The 27,991-nt window shown below is 39.9% G+C and overlaps 1 protein-coding gene across 4 annotated transcripts in view; it reads right to left on the reverse strand.

Annotated features, from left to right (window-relative positions):
* Window positions 1–26,838, reverse strand: part of Blo (bloated) — a 140,281-nt gene extending 113,443 nt beyond the window's left edge. Inside the window, exons 1-2 of one of the 4 annotated variants that reach the window (XM_070305875.1) lie at window positions 26,814–26,838; window positions 23,143–23,175 (exon numbers count right to left, since the gene is read on the reverse strand). In XM_070305875.1, coding sequence (XP_070161976.1) covers window positions 23,143–23,175; window positions 26,814–26,823 — 43 coding nt within the window. In that variant the 5' untranslated portion in view covers window positions 26,824–26,838. Of the gene's footprint in view, window positions 1–495; window positions 876–967; window positions 1,155–23,142; window positions 23,176–26,813 lie in introns of those variants that run through there. The other 3 variants (XM_070305873.1, XM_070305874.1, XM_070305876.1) reach the window with 3 other exon arrangements.
* Between the last annotated feature and the right edge of the window lie 1,153 nt (window positions 26,839–27,991).

Below are 27,991 nucleotides of genomic sequence, written 5' to 3' on the forward strand. Positions count from 1 at the left end.
ATCTCGGAACTGGGCAGATTAAACGCGTAGATTCGCGCTCGCTCGCGCGCGCATCGCGAGAGGAGGCCTCTAGCTGCACACATCGGTGATTAAAGTGTCCGTTAACGCGAGTTAATTGATCTTTCAGTTAATGGGATATTACCCTTTCGCTGGTTTGTGCCCAGCGCCGAGACGAGCCAAGCTCGGCCGGCAGATCCAATCTGCGCGCGAAATAACTCGCTCTCGGGGGACCCTCTGTAATCTATTCGGCTCCGCGAACATACGTACGTATAGCGGTAGAAGCCCTACACCTTATCTATGTACCCGATCTACCGAAGACTCGACGAGCTCTCTTCACCACTGTTTTACCTTGGATTAACATTCTCGCGGTAAGAATCGAATCGAACGCATGTTCGATCGCGGATTCGATCCTGCCAATCCGATCGATTTGTCGTCATCGTCGTTAAATATGTGTTGACGTTAGAGACTTTGCCCCTTTGTCGATGTTAGATTTACCTTCAGTGACACAGTAGCATTCCGATCGTTTAGATATCCGGTACTCTCTCTCTAAGATTACAACCCTTCAGGTACGATCGGTTCCCCGAGCGGAATCGGAAGAAGGAGGATTCTCTCTCTCTCTCTCTCTTTTTTGAAGAGATATTGCGATGATAATATTCGAACTGAACACTCTCACGATCGCCAACTGTCACTATTCACCGAATTCGCGAATACGTGAAATCGACTCGAAGGATTAATATCACCAATTATCGATCAACGATCGTGGTCTCTTGCTTTTTTTTTCAACCCCAATTTTCGACACTCGTTATCTAACACCCAAGATCGAATATTCCAATTCGATCCTCCAAATTGTCTCGCACTGACATATATATATATATATATATATATATATATATTCGGAAGTCACTCGATATTACTCGTGATCCCTCGCTCTTATCGACACCTTAATAACACCGCTACTTATTCGTACCTCCTCACGCGAGTCGCCTCCAAGGATTCGTAAGAGACTGCAGGTGTCTCAGAGCTGCAGGCTCGACTCCGGGATCCGATCAGAGGTCCGGACCAGGGGGGTACAGACCGTCGTTCGTCCGCACCACGCACACGTTCGTTCGTTTTCCGTTCGTTCTCCGCCGAGCGCCGAAGAACTAATAAAAGCTGGGACCCAGGTTGAAACTGCGTAGGCCGCTTACTACTCCTTCCACCGCGTCCTATCCCACCGGGCCCGAGCACCAACGGAGATAGGCAGGAGAGTAGGCACGGACGGACACAACACGGACGTACAGAGTGATTTCAAGGAGTACACACACCGGGAAACGCGACTGCTGGTAGATAACCTCTGATAATCCTCGAATTCTTAGAATTAATTTAATCGATTATTAGGTAAATATTTGACGATTTAATCGGTTCAGATAGTATAATTTTTTTAAATAAAAAAATTTATTTTGTCACGTATCGTGTGACTGTTTGATATGTATCGGTTTAGTTTACATTCTTAAATAATTTCGATATTAAAAGAAACTGATGGCTTGAATTTTCGTTTGAATTGCAAACAAGTGTTAGTTGTACAATATTTTTAGATTAAAAATACAATAATCTCTTAATTTAATAAAAGTGTTAAATTTCATAAAACTTGTTAAAATTTTTTTTTCAAATTGCTGTTAAGTTTGTTTACATAAGAAATTTTTAACATTAATAAGAAATAAAGTTGAAATGAAATCACTATATTAAATAAATACAAATTATAATCAATGATTGTTTTATGCTTATAATATCGTGCTCATTAAAATACTCTTCTATATCCTTGTTCTGAATAAAAAAAAAAAAAGGAAAAAAAAAAGAAGAAGAAGAAGAAGAAGAAGAAGAAGAAGAAGAAGAAGAAGATATATAGAAAGTAAATCGGTATAAGTAAATGTCCCTTTACATTTACTCTAGTTTCCCTTAATGGTTTTCTACAAATGTGTCGTCTCAAAAGAGATGAACGTCTATTCTAAAAATTTCTTTACCATCTATTATAAATAAATGAATAATTTCAAATTAATTATATTATTTAATAATTATTTTATAAATCACTCGAGTTGACCGTTGTTCCCGCAAGCTCCCTGTCTTTCTCCCTATCTGTCAATTGTAATCCGCGTTGTAAGATACCTACTCGATACCGCGCATTCAAAACGGTTCGATGACTCGATCGTTTCGCGACATCCTCGCATCATTAATATTTCGGTCGAGAAAAATTTTCATGTCGATTGATGTTGACTGATGATGAAAGATACACATATGTCAAAAGCGTTCGATGCCTCGTGCAACACGTATCGGTGTCGTCACCAGCGACCGCTGGGTCCAGCCAGCGCTGCCTATCTCTCTCTCTCTCTTTCTCTCTGTCTTTTCTCGGTGACCACTCTTCCCTACCTACCTGTCTCTCCCTACCTGCGCGATTGCAGGCTGCCGCTGCTGGTGAACGTCACTCGGTCAAGGTCCCCCACCAAAAACCTGCAGCAACAGAGGCTGTCGCCGACTCTCGCCACTTCGCCTCGTCCTGCCACGGTCGACTTGATCCACGGACAATGCTATACTTGGTGCGAACCAAGTAATCACGCGAGGCCGTTCACAGGCGAGGGTGTGAGGCTATCCAAATCCTCGTCCTCGATGACGCTTTCGCGCTCGATACGGTGTTGAGCGAAGTTGAGAGAGATACGGACCTCGGCCTCGGCGCGTACTCGTCGCGCGTTTCTCGCTAAATGCGGCTGTCTGCTTGTTATTGAAATTGAGTGCAATCTTTTTCAGTCGATGCGTCATTTCCATCCAATAGAGAAAATAGAGAGTTTTATGTAAGAAAATATCATCTCGATGCTATATTCGACTAATACACACCTTCCTATATTTGACATATTTAAAATTTATCAATAGTTGTATAATCAAAGAATAATCGCGTGAAATGATTAATTGTTCTCGTTAAATATAAGAGATTGTATAACAAAAGTGTTCTTTATAATTATCTTTCTAAAAAAAAGATATTATATACATTGAAAAAAGAATTTAATAATAGATACGAAGATTTGATAACAGATAAATGATTCGAGCAAATAAGCAAATAGCGTTTTCTAAATTTTTGATAAAGATTACTTGAATATTTAATTGGGTGAACGAAATAATTAATTTAAAAAATCTAGATTTAATTATCTCAACTATAAATAAACTTTAATATGTCCGTTTCTAAAAGAGGCGCGTAAAGTCGAAATAAATTAAAATAGCAAAGATAAAATCGAGATATGAAAATACAAGTGTGCGATCATAAAAAATATTCATATACAGAGTAACGTGAGAAAAAGTCACTTTTTATATATATATATATATATATATATAACGAAGTACGCGCGTCGAAAAGACTCCGTCGACGTGACTCATTTGACAAAGTTCCTACAGATCGTTACAAATAGTTAGGGGAATAAATGTTTATAGTCTCATCGGACTGCGAACTCGCCGAGATCGTACGTCGACGATCGTTGTACCGGGTACGGTAGCATGCCCCGATAATAACAGGATATTTTACGATCGATTTGGCGGATAAGCGTGTTTACGTTAGAGATCTCGGCCTCGGACTTTATGCGGGGCCCCGTGCGGCGTATAGGGCGCGCGGCGTTGAGATGATACGCGGCGTTTCAGCGAATATGACTATAAATAAAGAAAATAACGAGGAGGAAGAGAGAGAGAGAGAGAGAGAGAGAGAGAGAGAGAGAGAGAGAGGCTACTGGGGGCTGCCGGCCGAGAGGCAGCAGACACGCAGCAGGCGGATAGATCGAGAGAAAATTATGCGCCGCTAAATATAAGTATCAAAGGAGAGGTATATACTAGTGTGTGCAGTAGAACACGGACCAAGTACAATTACACGTGATTGAGGATCGGTCTTGTTTCTATTTTGCTTGATTTCTGTGGGTAGTTAGTCCCGATTCCAGTGTGGCAAGGCCAATCACAATGTAGATTCTCTCTCTATCTCTCTCTCTTTCTCTCTTTCTCACTCGGGACTACAGCCCTATTATGATTGGCGTAATCATCGCATGGGCGAATCAACGGCACTCACTCTCGGCTATATAAATAATTGAGCCTTAAAGTCGGCCTACGTGCCGCGGATCTAGCTGATGAGGGATAGACGGACGGGACGGACGATGCTCCACATTGGACATGCCGCCACTAAGAGGAGAGTTATTGCGTAGCATGATGATGGGGCAAGCAAGGCGGATCGTTAAGATGCGCACCCTCGATGCGGAGGCATCGTCTCCCTCCTCCCCTCCCCCCCCCTCCCTCCCTCTCCTCGTCCATTCGTCCCCCGGAAAAATGCGTTTATGCAAAGCGCCGATCTAATAAATGTCCCCGGGTTACTACTCAATCAACGGCTGCCGGGCTTATTGAGTTACGCGGATTACATCCGTTACAATACTTTGATCGATTCCTTCCGCGGCACTCGTTCCGTGTGTTACATTTACATATGCAAAGTGCGTAATGTGTCGCGATGCATAGTAAAACGAGATTTGAAGCTCGAATGCCGCATAATCTTCCTGCTTCGACTGCTCGTAGCTCTTTTAATTCGATTCGAGTTATTTCTCAAGAGATCGTTAGATATAATGTAACGATGAGAAAAATTTAATGGCAAATATAAATTTTATAATTATAAACTTTCGAAATATGATAGATCCTAAATCATTAGATACGATATGGAATATGTTACTTTTCCATTTTATCTTCTCCAACGTTTTTGCAAATATACATTAATATCAATATTATTATAAATATATTAGATATAATCGCCTACAACGACATTTATTTATATATTGAATAATTAATAAGATCTTGCAATGTCTCAAGAATAGTACAACGTGCAATGGGATCGCTCCGATGAGTTTCCAGGTCGGCCAAGGAAGATCAGCGGACGCATACATTACATATGTAGACGCTGTGAGAACAAAACTGTGATTCTAACCGCGCGATAGTGCGATCGCGGATCTGATCGGCGGACAGTGACGAGAAGCGAGGGGAAATGTCCGCGTGTTTGCATGATTTACGATCGAAGCACGGCGATTCTAGCGGAGAGGCGAACTCGCGGATCGGGGGATTTCCCTTCCGCGATGATTGATTCTCGCACCAAGTGATCGGCGTGCGCAAATGGGTGACGACTAGACAGACTTTGGCGGAAGTCGCAGGATTTTCGAGATGATGATGATGACGATGACGACGACCACGATGATGGCGACTGAAATGAAAGAGCTTTCAAGGTTGAACATGATGCCATTCTTTTCTCTTTCTCTTTCTCCATCTCGGTTTGGAACGTGCCGGCCTTGAACTTGCCGCCGTGCTAATGAAGAGCGCCGACGAAGGTCCTTTGCTCGCAACAGTGGACAGCCGCCAAGGCGACTCTAACTAGCCGCACCGCTGGCTATCTGATGCCGGCAGGCAACGGCGAAAGGGACGACGGGTTCTTCCGATGAAGAAATTATTTTCACTTTCTCCGTCACCGCGATTCCCGGTTACGCGCCTCGAGTCGAGAGAGTAAGTCGATGTAAGCACGTGTACGCTCTCGAAACTCAGCCTCTTCTCTCTCAGCCGCAGTTAATTACGACGTTGAATCGCTCCGCCGTGGAGAGCGCTAAATCCGTGACGTAACGAATGGCGCAACGGAAGAAATCCAATAGGAAATGGTACATTCGTTTTCACGGAAGCGACAAATATAGCTCTTCTATATGAATAAATTTCTTTTATAAATAAAAATGAATATACATATATATATATATTTTTTTTTTTTTATTAAAACGTGGAAAGATACAAAACGTAAGAGAATTTTAATAAGCTTGTAGACTATCTTGTTTTATATTAAAGAGGAAGAGCGTGAAAGTTACTGTACCGTGATTTCTCGCGTTTTATAATTTCATAGTCTTAATAATTATGTTTGACACTCTGTGACTAAAAAAAAAAGAGAGAAAAAAATAAACAAATGAGTCAATGAGTTCCGGTAGATGTGTGTTACATGTACGAAGCAGCGGCGAGTGTCATTACATGTACACTTTCTCTGATTAAGTCACGTACGGATACGAGAAACACGGCCGAGAGAAAAAAAGGGTAAAATAAAAAATTATTATACGTTTCATAATCAAATATAATTAAAACGGATATATAAAGCAAATGCGAAAAAAAGTCAGACAAATAAAATAAATGAGACAAATAAAAATCAATATTTTTTAGATTATCGTCTCCCAAACAATTGATTTCCTTCGTGAAAAATTATACTTAATTATTAAAATTAATATAATATTATTATAATTATTATTATATTATAAATAGTATAGAGATTTAAAAAACATATCGTGCCCATTTGCGTTCTTTTGCGTGTCGGCATTAAATACAATACATCCGCTAATTTGTACAAAACTTAACCGTCTCGCGAATGTCGATTTGCCAGCATAAACGACTTTCTTACCTTCCGGTGTCTCTCAGATATCGTCATGATTGCGTGGTAATTGTATTTTCATCGAATCCTTCATATTTCGCGAAAGTGCACTATACCGTGTAAAGATGCGTTTTATCGCCGGAATCTTAGATCGCGATACCATTATTTGGATCTTCGTATCTTGGGCGGCGTGGAAATAAATAATCATGATATCGAGAACAAGTTGGTATTGTCTAGCTTCGCACACAACGAGAGTGGCATTATTTCGTAAGTTTTATGAAAGACTTTTCAATACAATCTCGAAGTCGGATACTCCTTACGTGACTCGAGAATGTTCCCATATCGTAAAGAACATTGTAACGTGAGAGAACAAAACGAGTCCTTGTGCACGGACATTAATCGTTGCTTCTTGGGTGGCGCGAAAATAAATCACTATATAAAGAACAAAGTGCAGCTTCACATCAGCTTTTAATTTTTAAATAAGACTTTTTTTTTTTTTTTTTTTTTTTGCCACATCGTCATCGTCGATTTATCGGAGCCTTTACGTGACTGGAGAACGGCCGCTCGCGGACGTGGGGGAGAAAAATTGAGATGACCGACGCGAGAGACTTTATGCATCATCGTTTTGGTCGCGCGAGACATGTAAATAGCGATTCGGCGGGCGGCTACGCCGAAAATTTACGAGTGAGGGCTACGAATTTACGAGTAATCTACGCCGAAAACCAAATTCGGCCAGGCCTGATCCTTGGCCGATCCTTGGATTCTATCGCGTGCCGGGCCCAAAAAACGGCAGGAAGCAGGCGTGTCGCCCACGCCGCGAGAAAAATTATCGACCGGACCTAAAATCGGATAGCTATTTGTTTCGCGAAAAGAGAAAAGGTAAGAGAGAGAGAGAGAGAGAGAGAGAGAGAGAGAGAGAGAGAGAGAGAGAAAGGGAGGGAGGGAGGGGAGAGATTTGAGATGCGACTTTGAAGAGGTGGAGAAACGCTCGATAAATTGCTCCTCCCTTTGCCCCTTTTTCCCTTCGCACCTTTGGAGACTCGCTTGAAAAATCCATTAGGTATATGGTCGTTTCGAGGCGAAACGACCGTGTATCTGCTTACGTTTCCGTCATCAATCACGCGTTCTCGTCGCAACCGGTGTCCGTGAATTACACGCTCGGCCATTTATCGCGGATAGCCCTCGACCCGGTTCCCCGAAGCCGGCCCCGTTTTATATCTCAATCCGTGACACTCTCGCAGACCTTAGGCAGAGCCCGATCTCGTCGCGGTTTTTCTTTATTTTTCCCTCTCGCTAGATCGTAGACTCTATATAGAGGAGATCTCCTCTGAAATAGTGTTCTCTATTTAAAAAAATGATAAAGTATCTATCGGATAATTATAATTTTGACAGGCAGGAAATATGATCCTACAATCTCGTGTAATATATAATTTTCTGTGATATAACATTTAATTTTGACAGAAATAATTATTTCGCATTAATGTACGATATATGTATCTTAAAAATTCAGAGAATAAGTTTATCGTGAATTCGTAATTAAATTATAAAGTTTCTTTTTTTCGCGAGATCGATCGATTATTATCTCGAACCTATCTCCGTCTTCCGCCCCCCCCCTCTCTCTCTCTCTCTCTCTTCCGTGTCGAGTAAATTAATTCTCGCGCGCGGAATCGATCGTCGGACCCAATAACGATTTCGTAGCCAGTGTAATTTACGTTTAATCGCCGGGGAAAAGATTCATCGATCACGCGGTCGCGGGACTACGTAAATCAAACACTCGGATTTGGCCATTGACTCGCCGGTGAAATATGGAAATCGTGAGTTCGTGCAATCACCGTTATACCCCCGATACCGAAAGCGAGAGAGAGAGAGAGAGAGAGGGAGAGAGAGAGCTCTCTCGGCCTCTTATATAGATTCGAGTGTGCCCCGCGGCAAGGTAAGAGGAACATCGGGTACTCGCGATCGGACTTGGAAGATAGGCGATCTTTTTTTCCACCGCCGATCTCTCTCTTTACCCCCCTTCGTTACACAGACAACTTTGTATCCGCGAAAACGGTCTTTCCTACCGACGTTACCGTTCGATTCTCCGATGCCGCTGTAACGAGCTGCTCGAGACAAAAATCCGGACCTCCAACCACGATTTATCGTTGCGAGGACGGTCCGTTTTTTTCAACTAATTTCGCGATCATCAAACGTCGATTTACGCCGTTGCTGCACTCGCGGAAATAAAAATAGAATCCGTCTTCTAATATGTTATTATTTTAATATTTTGATATCTTAACGTTTTAATATTTTAATATTAACTCTAAAAGTAGAAACACGCAACTCTATTTTTAAAGACCTTAAATGTCAATGTTTCAAACAATATTTCATTCGGATATATAGGTCGATTGAATCACGTGTAAATTAGATTATAATTAATTATAAATTGACATACCCGCCGCATATATTGTGAAAATCAGATTACGCCCATCTTCCCTTTTCGCAATCTTATTTACGCTGTTTTGTAAATCGCTTACGCATGTATTTGCTGTAATCGTTTCTCTCGTTATTTCTCGAACGCGCAGACATGAAAATAATAATACACGTAATAACGCGCGCGTGAAATGCGTCAACTATCGCGCACGCCTCTAGTAGAGCATATGAAAATCGATATGTACTTCTCCAACTTTGAATATATATCAAGCGAATAAATTACAGTCGAGTGTTGGGCGCAAAAAGCGCGCTCAAAATTATGCGCCAGACGATTGTAGCCCGCGGTGCGTTCCGCCGCCTCCAGTATAATCACTATACTAAACTATATACACACCAGAAGTTCCATAGTTTTTCACGTCTCGGCTGGTTACTACATAGTGCGCGCGCAACCGAGAGAATTAAATTTCGCTTGACCGGAGCTTCATCCACATTGTTTGAAAATTATTTGCGAGACCATAATTTAGCGGATTAATTGTGTTTAGAATAATTTCTTTACAAAAAAAAAAAAATACCATATATATATATATATAGAGAGAGAAAGAGAGAGAGAGAGAGAGAGATTCTGTGCGCGTCACAGTCAGAAAGTAGAAAATTATATTCGACGTCAATTGGGATTAATCGACGTCTGGTTCTTAAATATTTCTCATTTTTAGTTAATACAACTGCAGCGAATGTGTATGGAAAAAAAAAAAAAAGAAAGAAAAAATACGGAATACGCCCGCAGGACATGATCCGGTATCCCTAATCCTTGGCGTAAGAAACATTAACCGCGAACGATGCGCCGGTAGATCGGGGATCGGTATTTCTTTATCGATTCGCTTTCTATCGGCGATTTAATAACGGAGTCACAACCGGACGCCGTTGAGCGTCACGCTCATTATGCGCCGCGAAATTATTCTAAGGGAAATTAAATATGCACCGACGTATGAATTTACATCGCCGGAGGAAGAACGACAAAGAGATTACGTGCGCGCGCGCGCGCGTGTGTGTGTGTGTGTGAAATGATGCTTTTTTCCACGACCTCGAGTGGCCGATGTCGCGTAATGTGGCCGATTGAAATCTTTTCTCTTGTCGATATACATACGGGGTGTCCATGACCAACCCGTCGACTTCCTTTTAACGACAAACTGCTGCGTCAGCGGTCTGAGAAAAAGCGCCTCCTCGCGATATCTCGTGAATCCATTTTTTTAAGCGAAAGACGATTGAAATGGGTCATTCGAGATACTATAATTGATTTTTTCGCAATTATTGTATATCGCGTTGGAAATTATACGAGCGTTCAATATGTGATAGCGATTCTATATAAATCCGGTTGATTGAAATCCATCAACTTTTTTCAAATTAAAAAGTCGCCCTTATTAAAAGATGTAAGAATTAAGATTGAATTATATTAATGATTTATATTTAATAATATATTTAATAATTAATAATTACTATTATAATTTATAATTACATTTTATCTTCTGCCTCAAAGATTATAAGTGAGAAATATGAAGAGAATTTCTTATAAATCGTATGTATATATATATATATATTGTATTTCCGATTACACATAGTGTAATTAGCTTTCTATAATTCAAAAATAGTCGCGTTTCGATTACATTTTCTCAAACACGAGATTGTATTCAGTCCCTAACGTGTTGTTCGCCATTAAAAGAGAATCGCGCTCAGGGTCACCGTGCGCACATCGAGTATCCTTAGTAGCGCTGGCATCCAGGCTAGCGCGTCGGAACGAAGGTCCACCTCGTCTCAGGAATGCGAGAGACGGCCTAGGGGAACGTTTGTCGCAACGATTTCTAGTTGCACGCGTTTCTGGAACGACGCCTCTGCCTCGCGGCATTCCGTAACATCTTTAATTGCTACACCGACGCGACGCGCAGGTGCGTCGTATTAACAGCGCGTCCGTAATCAAGTCCCCTTCTCGTCGTCGTCGACGACGACGAGGTGGCGGATCGTTTGTCTTCGATCTAGCGTACCACGGGCAAAAATAGCGCGGCTTCCTCCGTCTCGCATCGCCCGCTCGTAAATGACATCCAGATGCGTAAGCGCGGTAACGGGGCACCGCATCGGAGAGCGCGGAATGCGTAAGGGGAGGGAAAATTGAAATCGAGGAGGGGGGGGGAGGGGGCAGGTATGCGAAGTGATACAAACGTGTAACTGCCTGACGTGGGGGCCCCCTCTTTTTGCGCCGGCACCGGAGTTACCGGCTACAAGAAAATAACATCATTACACCCGTAAGCCGCCGCCGCCGCCGCCGTCGAGATGCGCGCTCCTATGGATACCTGCTACCCGTGCACGGTGCAACGTGCGAGGGACACTCGCTGGTTTCTTCGTAAGTCGGTTAAACGGCTTACCGACGTCGTTGCCGTGGATGTACCGCTAACACACTGAACCTCTGCCACGAGTGATCCGTGAAAGATTCATCGAATACTTGCCCGATATACATCGCCGAATCTCGTATCATATCACTGCGTTAATCGTTCACGTGTCAACATGATTTTAACTTCAAGTGTTGTATTTTATTATCTTATTATAAATGATTATATTTATACAGAACTTTGTGTTTGAGAATATATAAATGCTATTATAAAATGTGTATATAATATATTTATATTATTAATATAAAATTATTTATTTCTTAATAAATTTATTATATATATTATATGTTTCTTATAAATATCTTGCGGATAATAAATATTTCGATGTAATCATAAGAGTACTTTTATAATCCATCGATTAGATTTTTAATATAACGGGAGCTTTGATCTTCGTTTCGAAATTAAAAGGCGCTTAGACAATTTTCTTGTCGATCGTTACACGGATAAAGTGGAAGATAGAATTCATTGTATTATACAGCATGGACAAATGTAAAATATAGATTTAAGACATTTAAATTTTCAGTATCATAAATCACACCGTAATAAATTTGACAGATACATAGATTTAAATTGCCTGCAACTATCTTCCTCAATTACATCTATTTTATTACGAGCGATCGTGCCGTTACAACGATTTTCTCAATCGTCCATGAATTAGAATGTGCATTTCAGAATCTCCGTATTATCATTCTCGATCGACCCGATTTCCAACGCGCGCGCGCTTCCGGTATTTAAATCATCTCTCCCTCTCTCTCTCTCTCTCTCTCTCTCTCTCCTTCTTTCTCTCTTACGTCTCCCGGAATATCAATTTCATCGCACGGAAGGCGAGCCCTGATAAAAGAAATAAAGTACAATAAATAGCACTCATGACGACGCCGAAGGCGTTATTTGAGGACGAACTCGGTTTAAACGCACGAAGGAAGGTATGGATGCGGAAACGTAAAGGCGGAAAGAAAGGAGAGGGAAATGTTATCGCCGCTATCGGAGCCGATGTTCATCCTGGTGTTCTATGAACTAACAGGATGTGCGTCTGAGTTGCGATAGGTAATAAAATGACGCGAGGAGCTCGCGGTACTTGCATATAATACAAAGGCAATTAAATGTCGACGATACATATGGACTATACGGAGACTTCCCGATTTCTTTTTAAGATACGTTTATCTCCCTTCTACGTATGACGTAGACACAACGAGAGACAACAGGCAAGAAGCTCTAGGCAGACGGACTTAATTACACACAGACACGTCTTCTTATTTTCCCCGATTTCATATACGTTGATTTTTTGAAAAATGTGTTTTTTATTTTTATATATTATATATTTTTGATATAAAATCTTATGTATTATAGGATTTAAGTATAGGATTTAAAAAATGTTTTCTTATTTATTTATATCACTATTCCGTATTATCTCCATTTTCTCCAATGTTTCTACAAAAAAAAGTACAGAAGTAAATAAAATTTCACACATCTACATGTGATTTATATTTTTGAAAAGATTGCAAATCTAGCTCTTTAATTGTGATAGGTTTCTATCCTTTATTTAAGAAAGCAGTCAATCAAGAATCATATGATTGATTGTTTGGAAGAGATTGTCTATATTCATAGATATTTTCCGCATGCATTCCATCTTATAGAGATGTACCTTTATCTTTAGAAGAAGAAGAAAAAAAAAAATCATTCTGTCCATGCATCACTCCTGTCACAACATTTTGCGAGCGCTTTTTCATTATACCCATCCTCTTTTTAATATACTGTACTTTGTTCATTTTATTCCTCTCATAGTAGGTATAAATAAAAAAAAAGGCTTAGCACTTTATATAGGAATTATATTCCCACGAAAGCAACCAAGAGACACGCTCATCACCGTGCGCGGAGTATTAAGTAGACGTGAGATTTCGTAATTTCAATTACATCGCGTTAAACGGCGATAAAATTGCGCCGCGGTGATGGAATACCCGCGTCAAGGGATATATACGAGAGAGCGAGACCTGTGGAGAGAATAACCGAAGGCTATTGGCTCGATTCGCGCTCGACCGGCAGTAAAGAACGTCAAAGGAAGGGAAACCGGCCAGACTTAATGTCCGGTGCACATTACTGGTGCAGATCAGAAGCTAATTAAATTGCGGCGTGACTGTAGTAGACTGTCTCGTGCACGATTTTGCGAATCGTTTTCACGCCGATTTCGCCGTCCATATCTCCCCCTCACCCCTTTCTTCGGCAGCCTCTTTGACACGGTTGACCTCGCTATCCTTCTCGGGAATAAAAATTTGGCTAAAACTTCAGGCAAAGTATCTGCAGCTTCTTTATATACTGTCTGAATTTTTCAGACAAACGGGTGTACGAATTCGGATAAATTTTTGTCTGAATTTGTAGAAAATTTTTTCACAGCAGCGTGATACGTGGTCACGTCTTTTCTCGAGAGCGCGGATCTTTCCCCGGACCCCGGGCCTAATCATTTACATTATGCGAGACGAGAAGAGAGAGAGGGAGAGAGAAAGAGAGAGAGAGAGACTATGCTACCGCGGCACGATGAAGCACTGGAAAACATTATAAAGGGCTCTGTGTAGTTATTAGAGATTATGACGGCGGTAATATCTCACTCAGCGGGCTTCTCCCTGCAATGTTACGACCAAGACCCCATCCCCTATTTCCTCACGTCGAACCCCCTTCCTTCCTTCCTTTCTCTCGCTCCCGCCGCGTCTACCTTTTTCCTGCTCTTCTTCCTTCCTCTCTCGCTTCATTTGCCTCCTTCAGTCGCCCTGCTCGGTTGTGGCCGCAAGTCTAACGTTAAATTCTACATTCGAGTGAGAAACGCAAGGTCAGCGCGAATCGCCGCCGGTCGCTTGCTCCTTTTGCCGTCCTGTTCCCGGCAATTTTACGCGCTCTCGGCACCTAGCGCTAATCAGCGAGCCCGAGTCCGGCGTTGATAAGTATATGCTCCTGGAAACGCACGCGAGTCACACCTGGGCGCGCCGATGATCATTCCGATGATCGATTCGCGCCGTTTCTCGCGTAATCGCCCTGGTGGATCCTTGTCATTAGCGTGCTGTTCCTCCTCGCCTCTCGCAATTTCGCGCGCTGGAATTGCCGACTTTCTTACAAAATTTCCAGTTACAGACGGATTCTCAATCTCCATTTCCTGGAATCCATATAAAATTTCATCCAACGCAGCATCGATAATTGTACGCGTTCTCCCGTTTTACGCGCGATTTCCCGCGTGATGTTCTAAACGTCGACTTCTCGCAGACTCCGGGTACCACTCTTCATCTCGATTCCAGAATACGCGAATCTTGAGCGATAAATGTCATAATCGAATAAAGATAATTAGTTTTAAAATTAATGAAGAATTAATTCAAGCTTTAATATAACTATTTCAGACTAAATCGTGCTTCTCGAAATATTTTCTTCGATTAAACGATCTAAGCAAATCGCTGTGATCTTCAACGACGGACCTTAGTAGATCGAGACGACACTCGCGGTTGCGGCGCTGACGGTACCGTTCCTTGCGATGCCATGACGACGACAATGACGGTCCATCGACCACCACGGTGTGTCAATTGGGTGTCAGCGGCCGCTGAAATTTCGTAAGCCGTGCCATGACCGGAGCGCGGTCGTTCGGCCGTTAACGACAATGAAGACGTTACGAAAATGCAGCTCGTGCGCGAGACACGAGGCCCGGCGTATACCGTTTTAAATTCGCGAAGGTCAGTCCGGAGGATTAATGATCGCCGACGAGAGAGAGAGAGAGAGAGAGAGGGGGGCAAACGAACCTTCTTCTCGGCCGGAGACGTTCGCCGCGTGTTTCCTGTACACCGTTGCCTCATTAGCGTATAACGTATTAAAGATCATTCCGAGAAGCTCTCTTACTTCGGCCATCCTCCTCTTCCTTTCCTTCTCTCACATTGTTGCCGAGAGATCATCGTCGTTTACCTCCGCGCTATCCGTTCTCCGATCTCCGACGGCTTTTAAATTGTTTAGACGGGGTCGCGGAGGATGCGCCAAAACAACCGAGAGGTATTCCGGAACGCGCAGCATCCCGGGCTCTTTTCCCGATCGTTGCGCTTAGCGAAGACTGGTTATTCCTGGTTCGAGGATAAAGCAAAGGAAGGGAATAGGGAGCGGGACGGGAGGAGAGGGAAGGAGGGAGAACTATGTACATTATTCAAATCCCATGTAGATCCGTATCTGGGAATGTAATTCTAGTGCGGACGCGTGTTTCAGCCCCGTTGTCGGGGCAACACTTAATTTGTCGGACCACTCTCTCTCTCTCTCTCTCTCTCTCTCTCTCTCTCTCTCTCTCTCTCTCTCTCTCTCTCTCTCTCTCTCTCTCTCTCTCTCTCTCTCTTTTTGCGCCGCAGGACATTCGTCCATCGGATAAATCCGTCGTCGTCATCGTCGACGAGAGTGCGTCGTAATTCTATTATCAGAAGTCAAAAGTGCTCAACCTTTGTATGCGATTGATGATGTAATATATCAGTCGGATTTTTTAATCGATCGGTGTATTATAATTTATGTTTTGATAGAATATCGAATTTTTCACATGTTATAAATTATAATATGCATGTTTTATATAAGAGAGAATGTAAAGCGGAATTTAATCTCTATATTGAGAAACGATATATATATATATATTTAATTAAATATTTTAAATAAATATTAAAAAAGTATCTATTACATATAATTAATATAATTTTTTTTATACACTATAATTAATATATTTTTTTTTACTATTTAAAATTTTTAATTAAATTATATTTTTTAATTATTACGATGCTTATATGATTATTAATTTTAATAATTGGCTTTAAAATTGAGAGATGACGGGATTCCGAGAAAAGTAATTAATCAATTTTACGTCTTTAACGATGATTCTCGCGCCATTAGAAGGAATACCGGAACACATATATCATATGTTTTATATATCTGTTGACTTATTTTTGGAGAAAGCAGACTAATAATAAGAATTAAGTTGTACGTTTATAGAAAATAATAGTCGCCTCATTTTCCGGAATTAACTTTTACGACGCGATACAATGAACTGCCGCATCATTATTTTCTACCTGATTTTTGACCGCGTTCTCTCGTAAACGTCGCCGGTCTAATCTCGTAATTAAGAATTGTGGTTAACCGTTATTAGCATAGATTAGCTAGACGAAAGAAGATGCTCGTAACGCTCCGTTTCTCATTGCGACGCAAAATTTTGAATCTTTCGTAATCTCTCTAAATTTCGAATTATCGTTGTCGAACGCTCGTTCGAGCAAACGCGTAATACCGTGTCGGACAAATGATAGAGGCTCTAAGTACACTATCTTTTTCTTACCTACAATCTCACCGGTAATATCAGCGTACGTTCGAGAGGAAGGTGTCGGCACTGTATGAGCCGCCGAGACGAGAGCGAAGAAAAGGGAGGGCGAATGAGCGCGGAGAGAGAGAGAGAGAGAGAGAGAGAGAGAGAGAGAGAGAGAGAGAGAGAGAGAGAGAGAGAGAGAGAGAAGCACGGAGGAGAATGAGGCAGAGAGGAGGGAAGAGTGGCTCTAATTATTACAAATTACCGTGATCTTTGGCAGGCGATCTCAGATGGGTTACAATTCTACGCCGACACACGTAACAGGCAGGAAGATGGGGCACTTTCAGAGGATAATGACGGCCGGACGGTTAATTGAAATCACGTCTCGGCTCTCTCGTGAAATTTCGCAAAGTTCTGCGGCCTAATGTTCACATCTCGGACCTGTTTGTTTCGGTATTCCTTCTAATGGCGCGAGAATCATCGTTAAAGATATAAAATTAATCTATTATTTTTCTTATTGAAATCCCGTCATCTCTCTTTCGAAGCGGAGTATCAAAAATTAATGATCACACAAGTATCGTGATAATTGAAAAATTTTATAATTTAATTAAAAATTTTAAATATTTATTAACATTTATTAATATATTTTTTTAATATTTGTTTAAAATATTTAATTAAATATATACATGTTTCTTAATATAAAGATTATATTTCGTTTTACATTCTCTCTTACATGAAATATGCATATTATAAATTTAATTCCATAAATTTCCCCTGCTCATTTTCTTTTTTAATAATAATGTTTTCATTTTATCTAATCATTGTGAATCATAAAATGTCAATTGATTGAAGGGAAATCGATTCAAAATATGTCAAAGAGAATCCTCCTTACAATGAATAATAATAAAACTTCTTACAAATTTTTCAAAAATTTTCATCTTCCTGTGAAAGCGAAAGATTTCGCGATAAAATATATCCGGCAAGAATAACCTCGGTTTAAGGGTGCGTCCACCCTAAAAATTCTTGCAGTTGCAGCGAGAAAATTTATCCGTCAATCAAATTGACCCAGTTCGTGCAGCCGCGAGCGTAACCGGTATATTGCACATATAAATATTAAGAAAACAGTGGAACACGCGCCTAATACATTTTTGTATTATATTTTGTCGACGTTAGATCGGTGTATAAGTAGCCGGGTAATTTTACACGCGTTATCACTATTAACAAGGCGACACGCGCGAACGGTCACTCTATCGAAGCCTGATTACGGGTGTTAACTATGTATCGATTATCTTGTATCCATCGTCGTAAATACATAAATGTAGTTATTACGATACAATGAAACTTTTACTTTCCGTGCCGCATGTACGGTAGCTAATGTAATGTAATTTTTTCAATATGAGATTTGCGTGATATAAATGTAATAAATATACAATATTTTTCAATTCTAATTAATGAATTTGCTTTTCATCTTGATGCAATAAATTAATCGTGAGAGTTATGATTAAATCATATGACTTAATTAATTTCAATATTTAATGTAATTTAGAGAATTAAATCGTCGATATAAATATAATAAATATATATTTCTCAAATCTCTTCAATTTTAATTATTGAATTTGATTTTTATCCGCAGTAAATTAATCGAGAGAGTTATAATTAAATTATTATACGACTTAATTGATTTCAACCTTTAATATAATATAATAGAATTAAATTTTTTATAATTATAATTTAATTATAATTTTTAATTTGCGAAAGATCGAGAAACTTTAATAGAACGTCTCGATGAGAAAAGTATGTTGCCTCGTAAAAGTTTTCTCCGTTTTAAAATCTCTTTTTATACGAATTCAAGGATATCCCGATCCACTGTCGTATTTCAATCTATATAAGTAGAGCGCGTCGTCGATTACGCAAAATCCGGAAAATCGATAATTCAGCACAGTTTCGATCGGTCTGTGTTACGCGTGTTCCTGAACCGTGTAAGGTCTTCCCGAGTTGGGACAATGGGTCAAGCACACGCAAGTGTACGCTTATGTACGTGGATGTAGTATACCTTTGCTCCTCGCGATCTTAAAGGTCTCTACCCGTTGTAGGATCCTCCTTTCTCTCCGGTTCACGTCACGATTTCTTTATCGGTTCGATTATTCTATCCTCTTATCGTCCCCTCTCCTCTCGGCAACATCTCTCTTCGTCTTCGGGTTCATCTCGTATTTGTCAGACAGTCACTTCGAAGATTAAAATCGTCGTTGGACCGAAATCTCACATTTGCAAAGCGCCTTAAATCCACACTTCTCTAAATCACTTTGTATACCCGAGTAATATATAGGAATGAATTCGCTGCGATTTTGATCTACGCACATTATTGAATTTGCTAATGAGATCTCTTGTAGTCACGCTCCCAGCGATTTCACCCCCATGATCGTGATCATATTAACGGTATCGCCGATCTAATAACGTTGCCAGAAATCGTGATGTCATGCCTGACATCGGAATGGCATTCGAAGCAGCATTATTACTTTCGTCCGCACGATATCTATCTATCTATCCATCTATCTATGCAGGAGAATTTCATTTCATAGATATCCAATTTAAGTCGGTGCACCAAATTGGTGGTTGCACTTTAGATCGGATACGGTAAACAGAAAGAGAGAGGGAGAGAGAGAGAGAAAATACTGTGCGGCATTTGTGTAACGTGCAAACACAACGATGATCTCAACTTCCGTAGCTCGGCGATCTATCAGACCGTAATATCACTTTCAACATAATCCTAGTATTGCCTCTCGCCGAGAATTACGTGTACCGTATCTTTTATCGGTTACGCTATTATACAATTCTCTGAATATCTCGAATGTGCACGGTGACTCCACATATATATATTAATGTACAACGACCGCACGCGTTAACTAATCGTTAATCATCGTTAATTAATCGATCCAAGTAGCTCGAATCGCACGAAAACTTATGTTACAAGCCGAGAACAACTATCGATCGAGCTGAAAGGATGGCATTAGTCTCTCCTCGGGCACCCGCTCCGATTGATGAAGCTAAAGCACAATGTGCACATTTATCGAGTCCGGTGAGGAGAGAAGGAGAGAAGGAGAGAGAAACTGCGTGCGTTTGAGACGGCGGGAGACACGAAAGTGCTCCACGACAGTGAAAGTACACACGTGGTCGCGTGAATAACCGGCGGGATAATTTCCGGGTATGATTGGTCGTATTACGCAAATATTGGCGTGGCAAAAAAAAAAAAAAAACGGCATTCAGGTTTAGCCAGGTTGATTCGAGGGCTGCATTGGGCGAGGGGAAAATGGGGCCCAAAAAAAAAAAACGGTCTCGAAGATTCGGTCTCCAGATGGGGGAAATTGATCGGGAACGAACCAGATTCGAGAGAATTTATACGTGGAAATCGGTCGCGCGGCAACTTTCCCGAATTGAACTCGCAAAACCTGTAATCCCGCGGGGATAATTAACGAAGAGACGGCGTTCGCCAGCACGAATTGCGTCACCGCACACCGGGAAATCTAATGAACATAATTGGCGAACGGGGAGTTTTGCAAATGAATCGGTAATTGCGATGGTTAATTACACTTTGACGCAATTTAACGACCATCTTGGCGTGTTCTTAACTTAAACACGAGATGCTAATGATTATGTAAGTTTTATTATTATATATTAATTTGAATGTTACTTTAATTAGAACGCGACGATCTATTTTATTTTAATGCACAATCAGCCTCTTATCGAGTATATTATTGTATTAATATCGTGCATCACGTACGAAGCTTTATTATTATATATTAATTTGAATGTTACTTTAAGTAGAACGCGACGATCTATTTTATTTTAATGCACAATCAGCCTCTTATCGAGTATATTATTAATATCGTGCATCACACACGATATTAATAATATCGCTAATATTAATTTGATCAGAGTGGCATTAAAATCGAAAAAAAAAAAATATCAATGCAATCATAATGGAAGTTTATCTATATTACGGTAGAATGGGACGGGAAATATTATTCATCAATCGGTAGCAGAAAGAGATACTTTGGAGCGGTGCTCGTTAATGACCATGCATTCATGCCCAATGGTTCTTGAATGGTTTGTTTTGTCGAACGACACGCGGTGGAGACCTTGACGCTTTTTATCCGGAGATCCCGCTCGGTCGTCTCCTTGTCTTACCACTCGTTCTCTCGCGAAAGATCGCGAAAAATGCGTGGATACACTAGGATATGTACCATTAATGGCGTGTCCGCGAACCGAACGTGTCACATAGTGGATTACACGGTTTCTGGGTATTCGCGCGACAGCCGGTTCCGCGTTCCGTGTTTCTTATGCGAAATAATAACGACATTTTGAGATCGTGTGCGCGAACGTGATCGACATTATACGCGCAGAAGCTTGATCGATCCTTTCCGGATGCGCGATCACACATTTATTTCAATTTATTGAATATTTCTTTTGCTCTCACGTTTCTGCTACACCGTTGCGTTTTCTTGTTAAGACAATATGCCAATTAAAATTTTTCTCTTAAATATTTAACACATTCATGTCCTAATTTAACATATTATTATTGTGTTAATGGAACTCGGATATTAAATTATTAAAACAAAAGAAAAAGGTGTATAAATATAACACAATATACAAATATCTTTAATTTTACATAATAGATATATTTCGTATTATTAGGTATTAGGATTTATCTGTTCGAATACATCTGTGCAGAAAAAAATGTTGACTTTATTCTATAATAGAAGTGAGAGTGATTACAGAACGTTACATTAACATTTTTTTCAAGTTAATTTTATCATTAACAATATGTTGATTTTACACAAAATCTATTTCATATTATTACCAAGTTTACTTTCATTTTGTGTTGAAATATTAACAAAGTATTAAATGTCACCACTTAACACATTTATATTATTTTAAATTGACACAAAAATTTGTGTGGACCGTTTGAAACATGCGATATATGTTAAATTTAAGCCAAATTTTCCAACTGTTCGTATAATTGATATAATATTAGATATAATTTTCTTTTCTTATGTTAGAATCAATCGATTAGATTAAAGTGTAAAATGTCCTAAAAATCACTTTACATTGTAATTGAGGATTAATACTTGGAACGATGATGGAGGTAATTTTTACACTAAAAATTGAAAAAATCTTTAGGCTGTTGATTATCTTTGCTAAGATGATGAATGAAGATAATTTAATGAAGCGAAATGTATTCTAGCTCTCTAACAATTCTTAGCTAAGAAAAAATATAAGGCTGTAATTGCATAGAACTCAAGCTCTCAGCGAGATCGATATATCCGTGCATCATTTAGTTTCATTAAAATCTAATAGCGATTATTTCTTCTCCAGCTCGCGAGGAGATTTCGAGCGTGATAATCGATATTATCTTAACGGTATTTCCCTCTCGTGTATAGAGAGGAAGCGCGTGTTAACAATTTAACGGCGGCGCAAAGTTCATTGATCATCGGCCCTTTCATTCGGCTGTGTAATTCAGTACGATTGCGCACTTGCGGAATAATAAAAGCGTCTGACAATGAGACGAACGCGACAAAAAGTCGATGGTAAAAAAACGGTGATAAAAAAAAAAAAGAAAAAAAGGAGGTAGTCTTTTCGAGGTCGCGCTATTTTGCGATCTCCTCATGTGGCATGTGCGTTTGTCAACTGACAAAGAGAATAATTCACGCGAAGCCTCGATCATGGCAATCCACAGATCTGAAGAAGGTCAAGCGTGTGTCAGAAAATATTCTCAACCGGGACGACCACTTTCATATATACACTGTGTCCTCCCCTCTGCTGCCGAGAGGGACCGATTTAATGTTTTGACGCAAACGTTTTAATTCCGTCACGTGGAGTGAATAGTGACAGATATCCAAGCGATTAGATTGTCCGAGGCGTGTCGACTTAAGCGTAAAAATGATTTATCGTCGTATAAGTTATTGTATTAAATACTTTCATTTGCTATTTTCTCCCAAAACTGATATTTTTTTATATTGCAAGAAATGATAAAATCATTATAATTAATTAATAAACATTATCTAATTATTATAATTTAATTTTAATAAATCTTTGAAACCATATATGTATACGTAGTGACTAAAATTGTTATTAATTTAATTATCAATTATTCATGAGTTAGCAATTGATATTAATGTTAGCTACTATAGAAAAAAAGATTAATGATGTTTTCAATTTTTACGCCTTTTTTGTAAGTATAACATAAAACATTAAAAGATCTTTCTACGACATTACGTGTAATTTCCCTGTTTAAATTTGCCGGTTTTAATAAATATTTTATTCTTAATAGATATTTACTTTGTTCATGAAACAGAAGACACGTGTTCGAGAATATCATGATAATAGATATTGCTCAGTTTCAAACATTATATCGAGCAAATTACAATTTTCTTCGAAATGAGAGATCAACTCAAAAATCGTATAAAGAAAAAAATAGAAAATATATAAAAATATTAATAAAAAAATGTTATTTTGTTATTTTGCTTAATGGTTAATATATATATATAATGCAAGACAACATATGATAAATTACAGACCTATACTTCCATCGGCTCGTAACGTTCTCTTATCTGTAACAGAAATATGAAAAATGTGCCATAAGATAAACATACCAATATTCGATACTTATGTATATATACAGCGTATAAAGAAAGTGAGATATACGTGCAAAATATTTAACGAGCTTTCGTCATAATTACGAGGAATTCCTGGCCATGGATAGTACTCGAATAAATGTTGAGTAATTTTTTAATATGAGTTATTACTATTCCGTTATTACTTATTACAATGGTCAAGTCCTTGCGAGAACGACCCACGCGGCCACTTGGCTTGTGAGACAATGATTTCCAGCGAAGCGGTTGCTTAACCATCGCGTCGCTGAGAAACCACGCTCCCGGCGACTCTCTTATTAGACACGAATAGAATAAATATCGATATGAAATGGAGATTAGTAGGTAAACAATATTGAAGAGAAACGCTTTATATTACATTTTACGCGGGATAAAATCTTTGCCCAAGTGTATCGTGAGATACAACTAAATTGATAAAGAATTGAAGCGCATAATAGAATTGAAGAGCCTAATAAAAAAAGGATTGGGTAAACTAAAATCAATCGTAACGCGATTGAATCGTTAGTAAGTGATTTAAAAGATTGTCCTAAAGGAATTACATTTGCAACAAACGTTCTCGTAATCGAGCTTTATGAAAAATGGGAAGCAAATTTTCTGACGTGCGCGTCAAAATACGTGGTCAATATAGGCGACGTAAATGGAGAACGAGAATTCAACAGCGAAAGAGAGAATAGATAGCGGAGAGGAAGAGAGATAAGTGGGTGGATTAGTTAGGTAGGTAGGTAGGTAGGTTGGTAGGTAGGTAGGTAGGTAGGTAGGTAGGTAACAGTCAGGCAATCAGGTTGCAGGGTTCGCGACGGTGTTATTATCTTGGGTGGACAGGTGCTAAGGGGGTTTATAAGTATTCTCTCTTTCTCTCTCTCTCTCTTTCTTGTCGGAAGATCGTTATCAGCGGGAAGAGAAACGAAGGGGAAATAGAGGAGGGGAGAGAAAGTTTTGCTGCTGGAAGATCAGACCGGGATCAAACAGAAGAAGATTCCATGTGCACGGTGCAGATTCATACGAACGCGTATACTATTACTATTACGTATACTATTACTAGGCATAGGCTAAGACTAAAAACCCACGTTAAGGGAAGGCAGCGGCGTCGACGGCGGCGGCGGCGACCATCAGGCGGATATCAGGAGGAATAAAAGGTTCAGGTAGCATAGTTGCACGCACATTCCCGGTTCGCAGCCTTGACTCTGGTGGCGAACGAGTCGACTAGAGAGGCAGCGACCGGTGGCGGCGGCAGCAACAACGAACGGCTGTTGAACGAAGGAACGAGGAGGAACGTCGGCTGGACGGACTAGCTCGACTAGCGAGACTCAGCCAGCCAAGACGAGAGTCGTAGATAGAGAAGGAGGAGAAGGAATATCGGGGCCCTCTCTCTAGCTCGCTCACCAGGCTACGCTCGTTCGCTCGACGATGGCAATTATACGCGCCGGAGCCATCCCGGCTAGATTCAAGATCAGATAATCCCATCTGTCGGTGTAAGCGGTCCGCAAACGATCCCGCGAAGCGATCGGATATCCTCCTCTCGAGAGCCGCGCTATTTTTCCGCAAGCCGGAAAGCTCGCTCGCCGCACTGGTTCGGGGTTACTACAAACGCAAGACAGAGGATAGAATCGATCCTCGAGCCGATTGGGAGCCCGAGATTTCTGGCGAGGGGCCGGGAATTCATTGGGGATGAGGGAAAAGAAGCGAATATGACGTTCACTGAAAATCATCTAAGTATTCAAACACATTTTTATTTGAATTTTCAGATCTGGATGTGTGAAAAAAAATTTTTGTCATCTATATCCGTCTTAATCATCGGAGTCGTTTTTTCTAAAAGTTCAGAAGAATATGAAAATTGAAATGTGTCTGAAAGTTCAGATAGTCTCCTATCTGAAAATTTAGATAGTGTGTCTGTAAAAAAAGCTTCAGACACTTTATCTAAAGTTTTTCTTTCAACAGTGTTCTCTTGGGAAAATCTTGTCGTCGACGAATGAAGTGAAATTGCTATGTAAAAGAAAAAAAAAAAAATGTTTGAAGTTGCAAAACGCAAAACTCACAACTTATTCTACATATTTCCAATTGATAAAAAAATTCTCAATATTATCAGAGAAAACCTTATCGTGAGAAAACCTTATTTTCAATCAAAGATTATAATGGTACTAAAATTAAGATGAAAGAAATCTTTTAAGACACTTTGTGCAGCTAATGCAGCTTGGGACTGTTTACAAAAGTATATTTATAGCCATGTTATTTTTAGTGAGCAGGAAAAATGTGTAAAACCTTTCAATGATGATTTAAACGTTATAAATCTTGTTTACAACGAATACGTGATCGCCATAAAATATTCACGTGCTGTTACATCCAATGGGATGCAAATTATAGGGGTAAAATATTTTGGAAGCGTCCGAAAGTGTTGAATGTGCACAAATTCGGGCTTTTTAAGAATCTTCATTGTAATACATTGTCGATCGAAGGGACACCACTTGTCTCGACGACTGCAAAACGTGCTAACGGATACGTGTCTGGCGTGCCAAACGCCTACGTAAGATATACGCCGATGCCATTCTAATATTAATTGAGGTGCCTAACACCCACGACGCACACGATGTATTCGCGATCGGCCTGACAATTGTCGGTATCGTTTTTTTTTTTTTTTTTTTTTTTTTTTTTTTTTTTTTTTTAAATATTAACTTGATTGTCATGCCGATAAAACGTTTCAAATTCTCGCGGTAATTCATCCAACGAGATAGCGATACTTAATAAGGGGAATACGTATCGTCGTACATTGGTGCGTGTATCGATCATTTTTTAATATCTCGATAACAGATAAGATAATGAGAGGATGCATCAAACGAAGCGGTATCATTAAATATTGCATTATATTCTGTTATTGTTTGCAAGCATGTTATTGCGTGAACTTAATTCAAAAATATTTCAATGAGCGAGCGTTAATATATATAAAACACTGATACTTTGTGTAGCAAATTTGAGAGAGAGGGAGGGAGGGAGGGGGGGGAGGAAGCCTCACGCATACGCACCATTATAAATTTCTTCGCACAATTTAAGGTAAAAAAAATTAATAGGATTTGAAATAAAAAATTAATATTCCTCAAGATTTAAAAGAAACGGCTAAATTATACCGTTATTTTCCGAATTCTTAATAATTCCAGAATACAGGGGGGGGGGGGGGGAATGATTACAATATGGTTAGACAAATATTGTTTTGGTAGAATTACATCTTCGCAAAGATAAATTTCTTCGTACAATTTAAAAAAAAAGATAAAAAAAAAATAAAAAATTAATTTTCTTCAAAGTTTAAGGGGAAAAAAAAAAAAAAAAAAATAGACAAATATTATTTTGGATGAATCACATCCACACAAAGACATTCGCGAAAAATTCGCGTTAAATCGGGACACGCGATCCGGCGATCCCTTCTTGCGCGAGTGAACCGTCAACCGTGGACGCGAGAGGAAGAGCAAGGTGGCGGAGATCGTGGTCTCTCGCTGTTTGAGGACGGGGAACAGCAGACGGTAGAGAATAGAGCCACCGTCTGGTCCAGCCGGAAAAATTACGGCTCTGAATCACTGAGCACGGCCTACCTGCTGCCATATTGAGGAACCCGCTCCTCGGCCGTTCTTTTAGCTCATGCAGTCAGGAGATATAAATAGCACTCTTTGAGAATGCTCGTGTATGGAGACACACCATCGCGAGGGCACGCGTCCACGCATCACCTCGCTCTGCATCACTTCGCCTTTTCCCCCTTCGCATAATTCGATCCTTGATAAGCCTCGTAACGAAAAATAGACGAGAGATAAGTGCCTGCCTTTTGTATATTATAAAATGGTAAACACATTGATTTGTATGAATATTGCATGAAATAAGTCGCGTAATTTATTCTCGATGCGTTATAATTTCTTTAAAAAAATAATATGTTCCCTAATAGTAAAAAATAAATTATATTCAAGCGAAATTACATACAAACTTAATCCGAACACATGGTCGTTTGTCAAAATTGTTTCAAGCAGGCAGATAATTGCGACGAAAATTTTCTTCTATAAACTTCAATTAAATGAATATCGCTCTTCATCAATTTTAATCGACGATACGGAAGAATGATGGTATATTAATTTACTCTTACTCGAGTCAAATGAAATTATCACGAATCATAAATGCTCAAGTCATGAATTTATATACAGTGCGCGTACAGTCCTTGAATGCGCGTGCTTCCGTAATATAAACGGCAAATTTATCCTGAAACGTCGCGAGGGGATCATCTCAATAATCGCGGCGCGACGTAAGAGCGGAGATTAGAAGATGATTTATACGGCCGGTTCGCGTATCATCGACCCGACTCGAGGCACGGGATGAAGCGCGCGTACGACGTTACAAGTTACAATGCGTCCATCTTCCTTCTCTCCGTATATCCTCGCCTGCCGCCGCTTCGATTCCGCTTCGTTATAATAGATAGAACGGCGCCTGCAGCGAACAGGGACCCTAGTGTGGGCGTCTTTATCGATGCAGTAATACGTCGAATGGCCGAGTCGTGCACTGTAAAAAAAATTTTCTAAAAATTCAGACACATTTTTGTCTGAATTTTCATATCCGAGCGTCTGAGGGAAATTACAGACAATCTGTCTTAATCATCAGAGTCGTTTCTCTAAAAGTTTAAAAGAGTTTATTTAATAATTAGATGCTGTATATATTATTATTGTATGATCATTTTATAAACGTGAAGAAGTAAAAAATATTTATTTCGCAACTCATTTAGAAATGATTT

Source organism: Polyergus mexicanus, unplaced genomic scaffold (assembly GCF_030449975.1).
Source record: "Polyergus mexicanus isolate NDT 795.1 unplaced genomic scaffold, iyPolMexi1.0 SCAF_13, whole genome shotgun sequence".
Taxonomy (NCBI): domain Eukaryota; kingdom Metazoa; phylum Arthropoda; class Insecta; order Hymenoptera; family Formicidae; genus Polyergus; species Polyergus mexicanus.